This window comes from Varroa destructor, unplaced genomic scaffold (assembly GCF_002443255.2).
Source record: "Varroa destructor unplaced genomic scaffold, Vdes_3.0 BEIS01000004.1, whole genome shotgun sequence".
Lineage (NCBI taxonomy): Eukaryota > Metazoa > Arthropoda > Arachnida > Mesostigmata > Varroidae > Varroa > Varroa destructor.
Window position 1 is genome coordinate 2277411 of NW_019211457.1, and position 18997 is coordinate 2296407.

General features: G+C 40.1%; 1 protein-coding gene across 5 annotated transcripts; it reads right to left on the reverse strand.

Moving 5' to 3' along the window:
* Positions 1-12: 12 nt before the first annotated feature.
* On the reverse strand, positions 13-18619 carry Lrch (Leucine-rich-repeats and calponin homology domain protein). Of its 5 annotated transcripts, none has more exons than XM_086987686.1 (11): positions 16251-16540; positions 15734-15866; positions 13714-14240; positions 12949-13184; positions 11739-11886; positions 11473-11626; positions 10997-11142; positions 10461-10719; positions 9969-10156; positions 9065-9142; positions 13-3525 (listed from the first exon to the last, which is right to left on the reverse strand). In XM_086987686.1, exons 1-11 carry the CDS (start codon positions 16398-16400, stop codon positions 3040-3042), a joined length of 2505 nt encoding a protein of 834 aa, XP_086843812.1. In that variant the 5' UTR covers positions 16401-16540; the 3' UTR covers positions 13-3039. The 5 variants fall into 5 exon arrangements, with proteins under 5 accessions (XP_086843812.1, XP_022660696.1, XP_022660695.1 ...); XM_022804961.2 differs by lacking the exons at positions 13-3525; positions 16251-16540 and adding exons at positions 3920-5887; positions 18037-18619; XM_022804960.2 differs by lacking the exons at positions 13-3525; positions 16251-16540 and adding exons at positions 3920-5887; positions 17518-18614.
* Positions 18620-18997: the final 378 nt, after the last annotated feature.

The window sequence follows — 18997 nt, forward strand, 5'->3', positions numbered from 1 at the left end:
ATTAGTACAAAATTATCTCATATGTCGCGATACCCGCGTCCCGTTTGGTACCGCCTCGTTTATTTTAATGATTTTTCGATTTAGAATTACTTCTATTGATTGTGCGGCTTATTCGTATGCAATGTTTACTCCGTACATGATGTAATTCATCAAATATCATACATAAATCATACAGATATACAAGAATACAAGCGTTTCCTTGTTCACTCAGCGTGACAGCAAGAGCCGATGTTCATTTGGCCACCATCTTCCCTGTTATTTGGGTGCTGCCACGTTCATTTAGTAGGCTACTCTACGAATAGTTGACGATATCCTTTACCTATTTAAATATCAGGCAAAGCTCAAAAGTATAACCTGTTCCGATAACTACACAGAAAGCAAATATATATAGGATTTGTTTTATATTGATAGGGTACATCACCATTATGGAAAATGGCAGTGACCGGATTTGTGTGACCATCTATACTTCTTCTATTAATAAAATGAAATTATGGTGTTCTTTCGCTTGTGGTTTTTCGGAGAAAATTTTATATCAGACCACGAAGGGCTCTCACTTTGTATATTATCATTTGTATATAACTTTCTAATAGGCTGGACCGTCATCGTATTTTTGTTAGCACATTATATATCGGCTAATAAAGCGTACATACAGTGCGTGTACAGTATATATATGAAGAAAGGAGTATAACACAGGCGAGGTCAACAATCTGTATCTGTTAGTTCCCAAAAAGATGCTGGAGTACATTATACGCGATGAAATCATAGATAAAATAGAAATGCACAAAAGCAATATTAAAAAGTCCAACCGAAGAACAAGCCATGGAGAAACTATGTTGAAGCAATGCTGTAAAAAGCTTGAAACATACTGCTAAGAATCGTTGAGAAAGAAAGTAGATTATAAAAAGATGAAGGAATAATTGAATCTGGTCGGTAATAACAGAGAATTCATATCATACACAGGAGTTTGTCCTAGTAATAAGTCTTATGAGATAGAACGCTTATTAAGAGAGAATAAAAAGTTCTACCCGAAGAGATGAAACTTGGCCAAACAAAGACCAGCCGATAAGAACTAATAGTAAGCTCTAAGCGCTTTGTTACTCATCGCGAAAACGAGAACATGTACACGTGAAATAAACAAAACCATATGAGACCCCCGCGCACGGCACGAAGTCTAGGATTGGAAAACGTATGACAAACAAAAACAATGGCGTACACCTTTACTAAGGAAGAGCGGAACCATGAAGGCGATTCTGTTAATCAACGATGTCACAAAAATAACACCTCTACAATTCACACAGTTCGCATATTATGAAAACAGGGCACAAAATCTGATGACAAAGAATTCTGAATCGACTTAAATTCGTAGTCCAATAAATAAGATAGGGGGCTTGACCTCGATAAATCAAACAAACGCAGAATAGTTTTTAACAGAGTAAAAATAAAAACAGTTGAGAGATTGAATCGCGTGCAACAGTAATACTGGAGTGTCGTAGACCGCAATACAACCGAGAACGGAAAATTTGATAGACATAAGCTGATAAAAGCGGTTTTAAACATACGAAACTACATGAGTATTAGAATTATATAGAGGGCATGTGTACTGAAATGGTAAGTTTTCTTAGGCATAAAAAAAATTAAAATACGGTTAGCAGTTTCGATTTTTATCGGCATCGAGTAACCGAACGTAAAATACGAAAAAGCTTCAATTGATAGGAACGGAGACGTGACATTTAGATAAAGCTCAATGTATTATTTAAAACCTGACAAAATAAATAAGTTTACATTAACATTTGTGAATGGTATAGAAATGAGTAGAAATAGTTGTTAAGTTGTTGTTGGCTGGCTGTTATGTCGGAGGTATTAATTTTAGCGAAATATTTTTATTTAACTAACTTAAATGATTGGTTAAGAAATAGTACCAAGTATATGGGATACTCCGTTCGTTCTACAACGTGTCAACCAAACAATGCAAAAAATCACGTGGAACCATACTTAGTAGGCAACATTGTTCTGAAAGTATTCTGACTCTCATTACAAGAGAAAGAAACTGCGCAGTTGGCTCATAGGCACGTATAGGCATATAAAAATTGTACACTACGAAGGCGAGCGCACGCAACTGATAGCTTTCTGAGTAATAATACTCCGAAAGACTCCAGAACCGAAAGTTTTAAAGTGGGCACTTTTGGCGGAGAATAGGCCAAAACAAGATATTATTACAACTAGACGCATAAACCGTAAACGGTAATTAGTAATAGAACACGAGTATCCTTTAGATATATGAACACAAATATAGTAGAAGAGCTTCAAAATCTGGGAAGACCTAAGGTCCGATCTTGTATAAGATGATCAGAAAGAAAAACAAATACGGGCATTATGTCATATTAGTATATAGAAAACCCATAATCCTAAGCTCTAAACGGCTGGTATGAATCTCTCTATTAAGACTCAAGTAGTAAAGTAACACGTGGACGAATACAAAGCGGGGCCACGAAAGCAGAAAGTAAATTAAGTAGCAGCAGCTGATATCTACTTTTCGTTCATGAAAACAGAAAATAAAAACGTTCTCCACTCCAGTCGAGTTTAACGTTAGCAAAAAAGAAGATAATAGCTATATGACGTTTGGACTAACAAAACTGTTTGGGCGGTTGTACAGCATTGAGCAATCAGATAGACGTCTCGTCGTGTTGTGCTCACGAGCAAAAGATGCTCTCGCCGATGTTTCTTTTATGGGTGACGGGTACAGCACTCAAATGCGCGCATCGCACTCAATCTCGACTGACTTCTATTTTGTAGTGGACAACGTGACTACGCTTTAAAAGACAAAACGCATATTCAATGATTCTCACTATAATTGTCAACCATTTTAAGTTGCAATGGTAGACCTTAAATACATAAAATATGTTCACAAAAAAATCTCTTGACTCTTTCAACGCCTAGTGTTTCTGTCTGACTACGTTTGGATAACTATCAAACGTACCCGAAGCTCAACTACAATCCTTCCCGATAGTTCGATTATTACTTCACTCATGTGACACCGCCTCAAGGCGGCTTCGGCGGCTGAGGAGGCTGGTAGGCTCGTTGCTTTGGCGGCGGTGGAGGCATCTTCGTTGTGTCATAATGAAGATTTGGTGCAAAGTTTGGTGTCGAGGGCCCAATGTGTCCCATCATTACCATCATCGCAGCTGCATGGCTACTTCCTGAAGGAGCTGGCGATGATGCACTACTTTGCACGAGCTGCGCTCCAAGAGGTGCTCCAAGCGGTCCAACGGCCATCTTTGGTAGCCCACTGAGACTAGCGGGACGAGCATGTTCTCCAAAGCGGTGCCCCCTCGGTATCATGCATCCTTCGGGGTGGCTCGCATGCTCAAGGGGATTCGCTGAAAGTGGTGAGAGACCCACCAAAGTCGATACCGAGTGAGGTCTCAGAGTCGTGGATAGCTTCGCAAGTTCGATGACAGTAATGGCCACCGGACAAATACCTCCACGCTGCTCGTCCAAGATATCCATTGCAGAACACGTTAACTCCTGTAGAAGCGGACGTAAGGCAAAAACAGCAGGCGTGCCAGACAATAAGGAAAAAAGCACAATAAAAACTTGTGAGGATGCTTTTAAAGGAAAAAAGACACGAAATTTTACAACTCAAGGGTATATATAAAAAAAAAACTCACGTGTCAATTATTGTAGTACTTCACATACAACGATGCCTGTGTAATTTAAGAAAACTTCAAAGCTGTAACGTTGTTCGATACTAATAAAGCTTAAAAAAGATAAAATCTCCGTATTTATGCTTTTCAAGCGCATGCAAAGTTTTCGACGAAAATGCCAATGCCACTAATCTTGTCAATTAGTTATATATTTACATTTATATATCTCAAAGCAGAAATGTCAAATCGGCGCAAGCAGTAAAAACAGCGATCCATTCGTAAAAAGAAATCGGACTGTACATTCAATTTATTGTATATACCACACAGAAATCGTCAAGCTCCATCTACGTTCATCTCTCAAACCTATTGAGCTCATTTTCTCTAGCACAAGCACTTGTATCCAATTTCACACGTCCCGCGTACCGTAAAGTTGCATCTCGTTATCATTTTTTATATTATAGTACTCTTTGCTTCTTGTTGATATAATCATATATCCCTATATATTTTTTTTTATTATTAATACTATATATTTTGGTTACGCTTTGTAGCGAATGTAGTGTTATGCAGAAGGGTCTCCACTTGTGAAACTCCTAGACATAAAAATTTTCTTATTACCGTCCATACCTTTTTTTAGTTTCTTTGTCCCATTAAATGAAAGCTTGTTGACATAATTTACCTTCATGGCTGCTCCTTGATACTGTATATTTTTTTAATTATATATATATATATATATATATATATATATTGTTTGTATGCGACGGAACACTTCGTTTTGCTTCACGGCTTCTTCAACACACGTTTGTGCCTTTCGCCTTTCTCACCTTTTCAAATTAATGTAGTTATCTGTTCAGTCAACAATGTGCCGGCTACCTACTGTCCTTATCATTTAGGAGATTATCACTAGTGGCACCTTCGTTGCTGGCATTTCTCGAATTCGCGCACGCTCTCGCTGGGTCGTTTTGCTCAAGAGCAGCAGTGCTATCGCTATCAACAGTAGGTTTATCGGGGTTTTGGCTACTGGCACCTACCAGATCATTGTCGTTCTTGTGACCTGGGTTGCTAGTCGTAGGGAAAAAATTCTTATACAGCACAAGAGCGACAATAGTGGTTAAAAGTATGAGGATCCAAGGGTGATACGCGTACAGGTAGACTACGAGGGAGATACATGCTGTCCCGATACCCGCTTTGACGTTCGTCGTGAAGAAAGACTCATTCTTAGAGCTACTACTTATCCCTTTACACGGTTGGCCCCCTATCGTTTGCTGATTGCACTCCTCCTTAACAGGTTCTATGGTATCGATTTGTTCTCTGTATTGTTCATCGACTCGATTAAGATGATGATGACCATTTTTTTGCACGTCGGCTCTCTCCCTGGAATCGGAACCCGAGCCATCCTTTTGATTGTGTGGCATCGTTCTGTGTTGTTGATCGAGTGTTGCACATGGCTCTGCAGATCTTTCAAACAGACTTCGGAGTTTCCTAACTGATGAAGTGTTGCCTCTTTGCTGGATATACTGTTCCCTGCTGTCTGCAATAACCGTCCCATCGTCTCCTACAAGTTTTATTTTTCTTCTTCTTGATGATTCCTGCTCCATTGTATTATCGCGATTAACATCGCCTGTTTCACGGTCCTTGACAACCTCCACCGTGTTCGGCCTCGATAACCCCTGTAAGCCGGGGTACTCTGGTGGCATTGAGCGAAATGTCGTATTTCCTTCCAAAGCTGCCTCGTCTTCGAGGCTCGTATCGCTTGGTAATGCCGCCTCGGTATCTTCAGCCGAGCTGTGCTGGGGCGGAGTCGTCTTCGACGAGCTTAACCGAACCTCTAACAGGTCGTATTCCAGGTTTTCCAGATTAGAGATGTCCTCGCTTGTGCTAACCGGGCTCTCATTTCGGCTGACGGCCTCAATAGATCGAGCTCCGACTGTGGCCAGACCGCCTGTTCCGGCCGGATCCTGCTTCGCAGGTTGCTCGTCGCAAGGTTTCGGCAAGTTGTTATTGACAGCTAGTTGATTGCTTCCAGAAGCCGTCTGTGGACCCGTCTGAGGGCCCGTATACGCCGGATCGCTTGAAGATCTGATAGGTAGCGGCGGCGGAGGTGGTTTAGCGGTCGGTTTCGTACTGGTCCCTCCAATGCCTGCAGAGCTTTGCCGACCGGCGACGCGAATAAACGATTCGATGGTAGTAAGCAAAGCTCGTGCGTCAAATTCCGCCAAGACATCGCCACTTTCGCAGGTCTCCTCCTGAAATAAAGACACATGCCATTTCAGAAAAGAACGACGCGTTTGTGCGGACGAGTCACCAATGAAATATATCCCATAAAAAAGATATCCATGAAAGAAGTAGGTAATGCAAGATCCCGATACAAAGAAATTCGCTGTGCTTTATGCGTGCCTGTAGGGACTAAGAGTACGATGATCCTTTCTAGAAACCGGACAACTTAAGATTGAGAAAAAAGCGATTGTAGGAATTGTAAGAGACTAAGATTGCGTTCCAGTTAAATCATAGATTCTGTTATACACAATGAGTTCTCGCATATATTTTAACGCAGCACTTCATACATGTGCTGGGAAGTTGAGGCTATTGCGTTACGTGTGATAATATATCATATAATGTCAGTAATAAACCAGTCAACAAGTATCCATAGCAAGATTCATTACCCTGACGGCACATTCCGCCAAACATGATTTCGTCAACGCAACAAGGTTACCCAGATGAACCAATACATGACCAAAGTTTTATATCAACCACACAACGACACCTGTCGGAGATTTCGACAAACAGTAGGCAAACAAAGTTACCGATCTCAAGCAATAAGCAACATGATGGTTACTACTGATAGATTAGTGACTTTTTCCCCGCAAGTATCACCAGTCATGTGTGATAATCAAGTTCTTTTTTCTTTCTTTTTATCATCAATCGTTTCTGCGACTGCAGTTGTTAGTTACCAGATGTTGTAGATAACGCAAAGCTTACATGGTTAGTTCCTGGTTGTACTAGTTATAACGGTTTGGCGATACAGTTCTGTACGTGAAACTCGGAATGCTTGTATACGTCAGGTTTGTTGGAATTTCGGGCCCAAAGTTTAGAAACAGCAAGCTAACGGTTAATAAGCAACCGCCAATCAAATTAGGAAGTGTCACGCAAATTCAACGAGGTTATATCTGTCGGATACTGGATTGGCCTCTTTGAAGTAGCCAGGGTTACCAAAAAGTAAAGGAAAGCATGCCAAGAGAGATACAGCGGAAATTCTAGGATAGGAGCCCAAAGCAGAAAAACCAACAGAAGTTTTTAAGTATGTACGTGTACTTACCTCATAATATATATAATACCGGAACATTCGTCCAACAAAATAGGTAGAACGCACATTCCGCGATCGAGAGAACAAAACGAAGCCGGGATCATAAAAACGGAGAGACAAAACGCTCGGAAACATTCGAAAAGCGGCCGAAAATGTTCCGAACGCAGTATCCAAAATAATCGCCGAACACGAGCAAATAAATATGATACATTCACAGAGTGGTTTATATGAAAAGTATATGACTGGCCCATAAAATTAGTACAGAAGAACAAATCCGATAACGTGACCAATAATAAATGTGACGGCACGAAAACTATTAAAAAACATAAAGAAATGGAAAGTATCCATGTCGATTTCGACGTGCTACAATTTACAGAGTCGTGCCTAAAATTATACTATGAAACCAACATATCTGACCGCGCCCAATATGTGCATCAATTATACGTGCAGGGTAGAGATGAGTTTTTCCTTGTGTTGGGCTGTCAGCACTAGAATAGATGCGTGGACAAAAAAGCGACCAGTGGGATAGAGAGATGTGCAAATAGGCAAATCCTACGTAGTAACAATCCTGCATGGCCACATTGTGAACGGAACAACATGGTAAAGCTGTTTGAAATACTATAGCAGTTTTCTGTCAGGGAGAGGGTAGAGCTGAATCCCTCATAACGTACACTATGATGTTTTAACATATTGCATACGTAGACATTTGGTACTTTAAAGGCTAAATATTTAGTAAAGTTAAGAATCTGAATAAATAAAGGCAAATTAATCCAATTTAGCACCCGATGCAACAAGAAATGCTTCAATATCAAAATAGCCGTCCTCAGTATAAATATAATCTATCTCAATAAGGTGAAGAAAGAGAGAGAGTAAAATAGGTTTGTGCGTAAGAATTGCAAGCTTTTCTGAAGACAAAATTGAAGAAAGACGAAGATGGAAACGTCTGACTTAAACCGCAGTCAACAGCAGAATACGCAACGTAGAACATCCATGTTATTAAAAGCATTCGTTACATTGCACAAATACGTTTCTAATGCATCTTGTTTTTTCTGTTTCGTTGTGGGCAGTAGAAGAAACGAAAAAAGAACGTCAAAATGACAACAATGTTGTTTATGCGTACGTAAAGCGGTAGCTTTAGTGCATTTGTAACTAAATGGAAAAAAGAATAGTGATGTGCAAAAAGTAATGGTGTAAAAAGAGATTAGAGTGCCTCTTTGTGTTCCATTTGCACAATATTATCTGAATTATAGTAGATTCTAAAAACGGTGATTATATAAAAATAACTCAGAACAACAAAATAAAACTGCGTATTAAAAAAAAATAGGAAAAAGGCCTTCTAAAAATCTAAACGTTTTCATATACTTTCTTTAGATATATTTGTAATAAATATAGGACTTCTTGGATGATATATCTACTTAAGATACAAGCTGGAAAAAAGTGACTGGAAAACAAGACCAATAAATGCAAATTATGTTGTAACTTGAAAAGATAAAAACTAAAGAAAAATGTTCAATCCATAGTTAGAGAAACGAGAATCTAAAAACGCTTATAATTGGATAAAAAAAAACGGGAAGCAAAACAATACGCATGATACTAATAGAACCCTTACTGGCATTTTCGCCATATCGTAAGCACTAGACAGTACAAATATTGCCTATGTTTTGTGTTTGTCAAGTTCATGCTAAAATTTAAAACATAGCAAAACACGCGATGCCGAATATAAATACACACACAAATATTCAATTTACAGTTATTTCAAACTTCTGAGTATGTTTAGTTAACTTTTTTGATATACCACGCTGAGTCGAAAAGAGGTGTTTAATAAGTAACGAAACAAACGCTACTGGACGAACAAGAGCTAATAAAAAAAATGTGGTTTTGTAACATTTCTAAGGTAATGATATACAGATGTCAAGGTAATCTTGAAAAAAGGATAACAAGAACAAATAGGAAAGAAGGGCAACTATCAACAACAAAGTGCACCCAGCCATGAAAATGAAGTGCGAAGGAGACGGGAAAGTGGTTATCCATAATAAGGTAAGATATTTAGGAAAAGGAAAATTAGGCAGGATGAGATAGAAGGGCAAAACGTGTTCATAACTGAAAACAATTTACTTACCGGAGGGACTCCGAGTCGACGACAGGCATCCAAAAAATTATCCACATTTCGGCGGCATTTTGCCATTGTTAACTTCGGCTAAAACGTGAATAAAACAGCAAAACAGAAAAAAAATAAGCAATTATTTGTTTATGTCAAACGGTTAATAGCCTTCCAGATTGCCCAAACCACCTAAGTCATGATATCATTATCAAATTATTTCTGATTATCGTTGTATCATATAAGCAGATGGCAAGTCAATAAAAATTGAATCTTTTTTAACGCTTTTAGCTATTTTATTGCGTGACCAAGTCTTCGGAATCACCTCTTCGGTACAACAACGAAGACCTGCCCCTAGTAAAAAAAAAGATAGATCTTGTTGGATTTGTCTGCGATTTCTCGAATGAAATGGGATGGTAATTGCATGCTATAAACACGGCTGATCAACATCAAAATTAGAACTAGAAATTGTCGCACATTTACGGTTGCCACGACAACGCACTAAATAAATGTGCACTCTCCGCCCGGATGGAACCACATCGAGTTCAAAACCTAGCAATCGCATGTACTCTGTAAATATTTACCATGTGGCATACAGAATCTTAATAATGAATTACACAGAACAATCACCTAGGTTTAAAAAAGGGGTCTTGTAGTTACACGGTTCGATTCACCAAACTTAACGGGTTAAGTGCCAACCAAAAACATGGCTTACTAGGCTATCATATATTTATCTAGTTTTAGATCTTCTTTATAGCGTATACTATAATCAAGCAGAAACACATTAGTGTATGTCTGAGTACGCTAAAAAATGTTGATAAACATGTATAGAGGAATCCCGGATTGCAGAAAAAAATTCAAGATTCAAAAACAAATAAATGAGAATTCATCAGCTCGCAACATACTTTTGCGCGCCAATACATACATTCGTAGCGGAAGGCACGTGAATGGTGGCCACAGATCTTGGCCGGACGTGGTTCGCCAAGTGGCAGAGGACCACTCCGTCAGTGAGGGCGCCTGCCAGGTTCTCCGGCAACGCCATCTTGAGCCGAGCCTCGATAATCGCACGCATACGGCCCAGCAATTCCTGCTCTTCACGAGCTCGGTCCAAACCTGATGAGACCGATGGATAGGCAACGAAACAAATACAATTATGAAAAAAGAGTAAGAGAACGAAAAGAGCCGTTCAAGGAGGTTTGAAACGAAAGACAACCATCTGTATCAGATATAGTCCAACGTTTTTTTAAAATATCTTTTTATATTAGATACACATTTTGCCTATGCGATTTATTACAAATATAGACTGGGTGAAGCAAAAGTCTTTTGATAGTTTAAGAAACGCCATTTGACAGATACATATTGCATACAGTGCAGATACACACTAAAAAAATTTTAAAAAAATATTGATTCCACAAACCTCTTCGCATTGTGAAGTTCGGCAATGGAGGGGTGCTTTCAGATGTTGGACTAATCTGCTGTGGTAGTTGCTGCTGGTGTTGTTGGGAAAAACTAACAGGCAGGGTTGCAGGATGACCAGATTGTGTCTGACCCCCTTGGCCCAGCAGAGGTGGAGGAGGGGGGGGCGGCTGTTGTGGGTGAGTAAGCGACTGTCCCCCGCCAGGTAATGGGCTCTGCCGCTGCTTTACAAACTGGATGAGGGCCTCCTTCTGAACTCGCTGTTGAAATTAACAAAAAATTTATTCCAAAAAGTTGATTTCGTGTTTTTCTACAATAGTTCAGCAAGTAACCGGACAAAAACGATTAAATTTGAGTGGAATCATAAGCAGTTTATGATTTAATTCGAATCCATTTAATGATTAATTCACACAATGCGATCATAATTATTATGATAATTTTAGCTAGCGTTTATACTGAGCACAATTATGCGAATTTTATTAATCACCTTCGATTTTTTCCAAAGTTGTTGTAATAGTCTGCTGTGGCTTAGCTTACCTTAACTTCAGCCCTTTGCTTAGCAACAATTGCCTCACGCCTCTGTCGAAGTTCTTCTTCTGGAGTCAGACATCGGCCTGGTATCGGTCCCAAAAGGAGATCACCCGAACCAAATACCCCATCGCCTGTCTTGGGCATCGTTGGATCTGAAGTATACCCCCACGCACACAAAACTCATTAATACTTCCCATAATGAAATAACATTGGCTTAATAAGGCAAATGAAATTCCTTACCACCATATCAGCGCTCTTTTACCGAACAACTAACATTAACCACTAAAATTATAAATAATATTTACAAGACTTTCCATACAAAACATACGGCATCTTTCGGCATTGCCTACCTAAATATTTTGAGCTTTACGATCGTTGCTATCTTAGTTGAGGACTGCTTCATCATCGATACTACTTGTGTGTTATTTTTTATTATATATCACATACATCTGATTTGAAATGCAAAACAGACTGATGCTTACCGGGCTGAATAGGCTTGAATTCCGATGTCGGACTGAGGGTGCTAGGGGTAGCTGGGCCCCCAGCGGTTGCCTGCAACGTCGCCGCTTCGCTTGACGGACTCACGTTGCAGAGGTCGTGCGAAGATGTCGACGACTGGAATGACGTGAGCGTAGGCTGCCAAACCGGCACGTAATAGTAAGTTAACGACTAATACTATAGCTTTGTTTAGAGAGTCAAAAAATAGATAAGTGCAACAATTCAATATGCTAATTAGCATGGTGATTACCTGTGTTGAGGGGCCAAAAAGTTGATGACGCTGTTGCAACGGCTGTTGGGGTTTCTTGGGACTCCGAGTAAACTCCATTCGCTGCGCGGCAAAACGACGTATCTCGTCCGCGGCGTCAATGTCATCTTTGCCGCCGGCACCGGAAAACCTACAGAAACCGTGCACGTATAGCGTGTCAAATTTTTAATAGTATTATTATTATGGTCACCGTCATTATTATTGTATCTCTTCTATTAAATCTGAATACGCTTGCCTTGTAAGCGTGATGATCTACTAATGCAGCGTAATGTACAATTTAACAGGTATTAAATTCATGCGAAAAGCTTTCCCTACGAGCTTTATAGCCATACCATTAAGACATTAAAAAAACTTGTTTTCTATATCTTTTTACATTCATTGGGACGCGTAACACGTGAATATATATAGCACTCATTTAGTTAGCATTACAGCAAAACAAGATATTCATTGCGTTGTGGTTGTAATGACCACATTGCAAGGCAAATTTCTCAGCCCTCTTTCCAACTCATTATCGGATCACTATGCCTTTATCTTGACACCGTCGTTCAGTTGCATGAATATTTAATGCCAGAAAAAAATCCGTACGGAACAGCCTAGTTTAATTTGCAGTCTAATCAAATCTAAGCCGAAATGTACCGTGAACATATTTTGGACTAATACTACTATTCGTTGTTCACAAGAGCGATTTCACTAGAAAAGTGGACGATTTAACTGGCTACACCGAACAGTCGTAGGACGAGAACGTCCAGAATTAAACCGTGAGACCGCAACGAACCCACTCAGCGTATTGTCATTACAGTACATATATGCGCAATTTTGTGTGATACCCGGCACGCAAACAGTTGTAAAAATTCAGCAAATAAACAACAAGAAAAACCACAAACAAAAACAAAGGCATAAGTTTTAACAATAAACAAGCAAATTGAAAGGAACATCACCTCCTTGCCCAGAAAAAGAAAAAAGAAAAAATGGGAACGAAATACAGTAACGTGTAGTATAATGTATTAAGCCAATCAACCTGATTTTGCAACGGCTCAGATTCAGCTCAACGCTTGTAGAGTACTAGAATAACCCAGGATTTGAAAAACTGACCGACCGAACAACTTTAGTTCCATTAACCGATCGATGTGTTAGTTCACATTTGCACCAGGTTAGCATACGCATTGTTCACTATGACGTGTACTTCACTGACCTTTTCTCGTTGTAGCCCGTAGATCCATCACTTGTCGTGTAACCGGAGTCTCTTGCGCCTGCTTTCGAAATGGGGTGCCGAAGAGTCAGCTGGAAAGATTCTCGGCTTCGAAGTCCTCTATGGCCAGCCTGAGTTAGGGTGCCAGTGTCACCTGCGACGCCTGCCGGTCCACCACCACGTTTTCGTTCCTCATTATCGAGAAACTTTTTCACGTGGTTTAGGCCGCGGGTACATAGCTGCACAATAAAAAAAAAAAACACTATAATAAGGTAAAAGCAATGAGATGTCAAATGGTAAGCGGATCTGGTCATTGAAAATAAGGGGATAGTCGTACTGCTGTCCATTTGGGATTGTGAGTCGAGTGAGAATCGTCTCACTTTTTTCACTTTTTCTTGACACATTCTTCACTTTCTTTTTCTTTCATTTTCATTTTTTCCATAATTTGGTTGCTTGCTACCTTAGCAAACGAAAAACGAGGACTCACAAATTGCTAAAAGGCGTTTCCCTCATACTGTATCTACTTATCGTCGTCACAACGAATTTTAAGATCAATCAATACTACGAAAGTAAGAACTGGGCTTTATACTGAACTCATTCGATAAGCATCCAAATACTAGCACAAACTTCTTTCGTATGAGTATAACATACCTAATTGTCTATTGTCTATAAAGAAACTCATCTACGTTAAGGAGAATATATATATGAGTTACATTACCAACACCTTCCTATAAATCTAGTTTTATTCTCTTCCACTGCTGAACTTACCGCTGCTGGGGGCGTGACAAGAGGATTATGATCACAGACGAACTCGGTCAACCTTTCCATTCTTCGCATGTCAGTGGGCAGGTTCTGTATCCGGTTTTCGGAAATATCCAACCTTGTCAAGCCCGTAAGCTTGTGGAGATCGGAAGGTAGTTCGACCAAGAGGTTTCTTCGTAGGTCGAGATATTTGAGTGCGGCCAGGTTGACGATCTGCGCCGGCAGAAAGGAGATCTCGTTACAGCTGACATCGAGATCGTACAGAGAGGTCATACGGCCCAACTCCTCAGGAAGTGAACACAGTCGATTATGGGACACGATAAGGACCTGCAGTTTTGGTAAGAAGCATAGTGCTTGCGGTATCACCGAGATCTGATTCTTGGACAGGTTGAGATACGTGAGGTGCTGTAGCGTGAGCAGCGACTCATCTGAAGGAAGACTCCTAAGTAGGTTCGAGTACAGCGACAGCTCCGTAAGCTGATACAGCTCGCAAACAAATGAGGGAAGCTCATTTAAACGGTTCTTCGAAAGATCTAAAAGGTGAAATAAACACACAGCAAAAAAAAAGGTCCAAGAAAGACAATTAGCAGATAAATTCCACCTGGTATCTTAAAACCTATATTATTAATATTTGTCCACTAAACATTTTTAGCAATTGTGGCAGTAATTATTGTTACGAGCGATTTTCATAACGCTATAAAAGCCATTACTAGTGTAAGCAATTCATCTTAACAGCAATCATTAGTCGATCGCTCAGCAGCCATACGAAAACAGATAGACGGTTTAGTAACTGGATTTAAAATTCTTTTAGGCCTCGAAAGCAAGTTTCATGGCAACAGGGTCGTCGTATATCTGAGCAGCAAATACAGCTTACAACAAGCTTTATAGGGCATTAGCTGAGAAGTATGTTCGCACTTTAACATTGCTTCACTGAAACAGCCACTCGTAATGGACTAAATTTACAGATATCTATTCGCAAGGCCTACTAGCAGCAACTCAATGAACTCACACCAGCTAGACTGAGATTCGTTTAAACGCGTATCTTATATTGTTGGTTTTATAATAGATAGAGGGGTGCCGCAGCCCTAAAGTACTTTATAAGTGAACTCACATACGCACAATTACGTATACGTATAAGTAATAGCAGCAAAGCCAACCTGTTAAAAAAATATAAACTACGTGAAATTTGGTAGAAGAGTTTCGGTTATTTGGTCCCATACTAACAAAGCGGTTTATTCAAAACCATCTACAGAAAATTCCTATACAAAGCATGGTTACATGCGTTAGTGGAGCAATGTGCTACAACATCCTTAGCCACAAATAAAGCTAAATGAATAGGCCGATTCAAATCGACGAGCTATATCCTAGCTTCTAACTTCCGTTTTCTGCACAGAGGTCTGCGTAATTAGACAACTTATCGGTGCTCAGTAATTCATCTTCTGTAGCGGCTTACAGTCTGTTGCCCATATGAAATGTGATACACAATCAGACAAGCCTGTTTGCTAGTTGGTTTCTATAATTCTGGCAATGCAAGCCACAAAAAACATTTTTTTTAGAAAGACTAATATCATTTGGAATAAAGACATACCATAGTTTCGAAGATTACTTAAAAACAAACGTATTTTTGCAGTCTGAATTTTCACTGTGCAGCCATGTCCAGAAAAAGTTTGCATCAACAATTACCACAGAGATAATAGTACTTTTCTTTTTACTCAAAACTGCGCAGTCTTTGGATTTCTATACTGGATAGGCAAGTTATTATTCCTGGTTTAGAATAATTTTTTCTCTTATAGTTTGAATTAGAATAAAATTAGTTTCTGTTTTGCTGCGTGCTCGGCATGTCCATGCCATTTCTGCACTTAATACGCTTCACAGCTGACAGCGCACATAGGATCTTCAAATTCATGCCGATGTGTTAACGACTTCTATTTATCTCTAATTCTAATTGCTTCCAAGTCTGCCACACCAAATGCTAATGCTCGACAGCTGTTTTTCGACCAAGTATCAAAAAAGCCAGCGAACTCACCCGTAACAATCGTATCGGTGATATCGTACTTCGGTAACGACTGAAGTTTTAAAGAGATCTCCTTCAGTTTGCGGCCATTTAATCGGAGAACTCCAGTTTCTGTGGCTTCTTCCAAAGTTTTATCCAGTTTGATCTGAAAAAGCCAATAAGATTCGCTAATTAGACCCATTTTTGGGTTCGTTTTACTACTCTTCAATATTTGTTTTAGCCTAAACACGTCCTGTGAGCGCCTATGCCAATGGAAATGTAAATTCCGTTTTGATGTCACGCACGTTTAGTAACCTTGTCAGTAATGAACAATACGAAGTATTAAGGTGCCTTTCGAATAGAATTATCGTAACCTGCTTATTGGGTTTCCTCCTTTTTTTTTAATTAGAATTAAAGACTCCGAATCCGCTGATCAAACGAAGCTTCGGTCATGCATAAGTAAGCAGAGCAGGCCCATTAAGAGAGAACTGGTCACATTACGTCCCAAGCGGACTGCCTGAACGAGCTGTTTTAGAAGGACTACACTCACCTTAAGACACGCCAAGAATGTAATTAGACATGAATGATTATTCCTTGGAAAGCGTGTGCGCGTTAAGCAAACGTGATGAACAGAACTGAAGTAAGAAGTTAGAACGATAATCACACCATTGAGTCTTCCATGATATACAAGGTATGTCATAATGTAGACACGCTATTTCTTTTTGCAGACATAGATCAGGTGAATTTCTTTGTCTCATATTTAACAAATCTATGGCTCTTCATTTAGAATTTGTGTTTCAGGTATGTTCATTACTCGAAAATAAAACCAGTTTTGCTCAACGGAGCGAGAAACAATATTGGATCTTTACAAAATGACCAGATATTTGAAGCAACTGTAAGTGTATGATTGATAAATAAGAACTGAACTATTTACGGAGTAAAGAATTCAGCACTAAATATTCTTCTAAAATTTGTTTGATAACATAGGTTCATAAACTCCATCCTTTCTTTTTTATGATGATCCCGGAATGAGAATTTCGTTAGAAAAACGACACTATAAAAAAATACCTACCACTAAAATAACCTTTTCGATAATAATATCATAATAACGATATATATATATATATATATAACGATATATAATGTTTATTATATTAGACACCAACGAACCAAAACTCTGGCAAAATATTCATGTTCGATATGACTAGAACTGAGTATATTGTTACTCCAAAAAAAATAAATGGTTTGTTTGGTCGACCGGCTTACATCAAGACTTCGTGACTAAAAGTAGCTATTATGAAACGTCTATGTACGATTGTTGTCATTTAAATTGGTATACATTTCTGGTTGCTGATCAGAGACTTCGCCGAATCGAGCGAATTCGGCGATTCGTTATAATCGGCGAATAATAATCATTCATAATTCATAATCAACTTGGTAGACCGTGCAGCTGTATGCCTCTGTACATAGATCGCAACGAGCATATTTGTAATATATTAGTCATCGGTTGGAGTTCGGCGTTAATGAAGAACGATTGCTTTTGTACTCATTACTATAAAATGTAATAATATCTTCATCGATCTTTTGTAAATTTATTTAAAATATAACATTAGCCAAGGAAATATATGTGTGCCTATTGTCTTTAAAAAATATGCCTAGCTTTTCTCATGATTAGCATATTTCCACGAATCGTTTTGACGGCTATGGGATCTTATCTGTCTAATACACAACGCTATGATCTTTAATTACCAAGTATTCCATACGTGGTAACTCTAGGCCATGAAGCTCCTCATTATTGCTTCCTTGCCAATTCTTACCTGGGGCGCCTGTGAACCCGAACTCGTTGTCGCTGTCACCGAGGCATTGTGGTGTGGATGTAGCGTCGCGGAAGGCGAGCTATGCTCGAACTGGGTCCCCATACATCCCAGTGTAGGCGACTCGGTGAGTCACGCACCAGAGTCTGAGCGACAAAAACAAGCTCGTCTTTACGGAACACGACGACCAACAACTTCTACTACTAGCGCTGGTTCGCCGCCTCCAGAAAACTGACGCCACGCACACATCCAGCCAGACAATAGGACCACTGGCGTACGTCTAATCACCGTCACTATATTCCTAAATTTTCCTCTAAGTACCTTCCAGTTTCACCTTATGAAACTCACGCATTTACACCAGTGCTCCTATCAGTCACTTCTGGCATCACCCAAAGCTTTGGAGGGTTCGAGCCCTCTACAAAGCCCTCGTGGAAATGAAAGAACTCCAGTTTATACCACACTCAAGTAAACATACAAATTAAGAATGCTCTTTCCGTGTATGTCAGAAAAACAGTCACTTACGATCGGTCTTTTTCCTATGGCAACTGTCATTATAACTATCACCATTTCCGTGGTTGCTCATCATCTCGAACACGCAGACGAGACGCACGCAGCGCACGTCGCACGAACCCTCATTTGCAAAACTAACATGGGGGTTGCACAGCGATATACGTCCTCATTACCCCCTTTCGGACCGCTTTTTTCCTCAATGCACGACGCGTGCTGTGCCTTTTCCGCACAAGATAGGACGCCAGGTATTCAGGCGCCTACCACAGACACTGTCGTCAGAAAAACTTAACCGACAGCCACTCAGTCATGCCTCAGCGGCCCGCGTTTCCTCCATGATAGTGTAACATCACATTGATGTTGTAGTTTGTGCTGTGTGTGCTATCACCCGCTGTCGTCGTCTTAGTTGTCTGCCTGTTGAAAAGCTCTACTAGAAAGACTCCTCAGCAGTACCGCTTGCCGCAGATTCAAATGGACTGCTCGAATCGCTAAGCACTGATCAGAAGACAGCCAAGACTGGACAAGTCAAGACGACGGCAGCCGCTTTTGACGTACAACGATTGATCTTACCCTACTCTGTTATATTACTGAGCAGCGGCAGTGGCGACGGCGGTGTGGGTGACCGCCTCATCAGCCTGAACCAAATCCTTAAGATCGGAGTGATGTGTCGGGATTTGGCGGGATATGCTCCTGCCGTAGCAGCCGCTGAGCACAGCTCGTGGGCATCAACAACAATCATAGAACAACGGCGCCCTGAGTTCTGGGGTCCTGTCTCCCCCCACCGAAGTAGCAGACAATAGAGATTTGCAAACAGCCAGAGGCCAGTGGAAAGCATTTGGCGCCTCTGCCTTTCTCCCCTCGATGGCTATTGCCAGAAGATGAAAAGTGTCTGGCAAAACCCCAGAGAATATAGCGGACGTTCGCATCAAGGCCGGGCAGAGAACAGCTTGGCTAGCGCGTGTGATTTTATGGTGAT

Bases quoted from the DNA above. Each gene is read 5' to 3' on its own strand.
- Lrch (XM_086987684.1), bottom strand. From the start codon at position 16,400: ATGACATACCTTGTATATCATGGAAGACTCAATGGTGTGATTATCGTT. The intron at 11,627-11,738 runs GTAATCACCATG...CCGGTTTGGCAG, and splicing joins TTTTTGGCCCCTCAACACAG to CCTACGCTCACGTCATTCCA. The intron at 11,143-11,472 runs GTAAGCATCAGT...GGTATACTTCAG, and splicing joins ATTCAAGCCTATTCAGCCCG to ATCCAACGATGCCCAAGACA.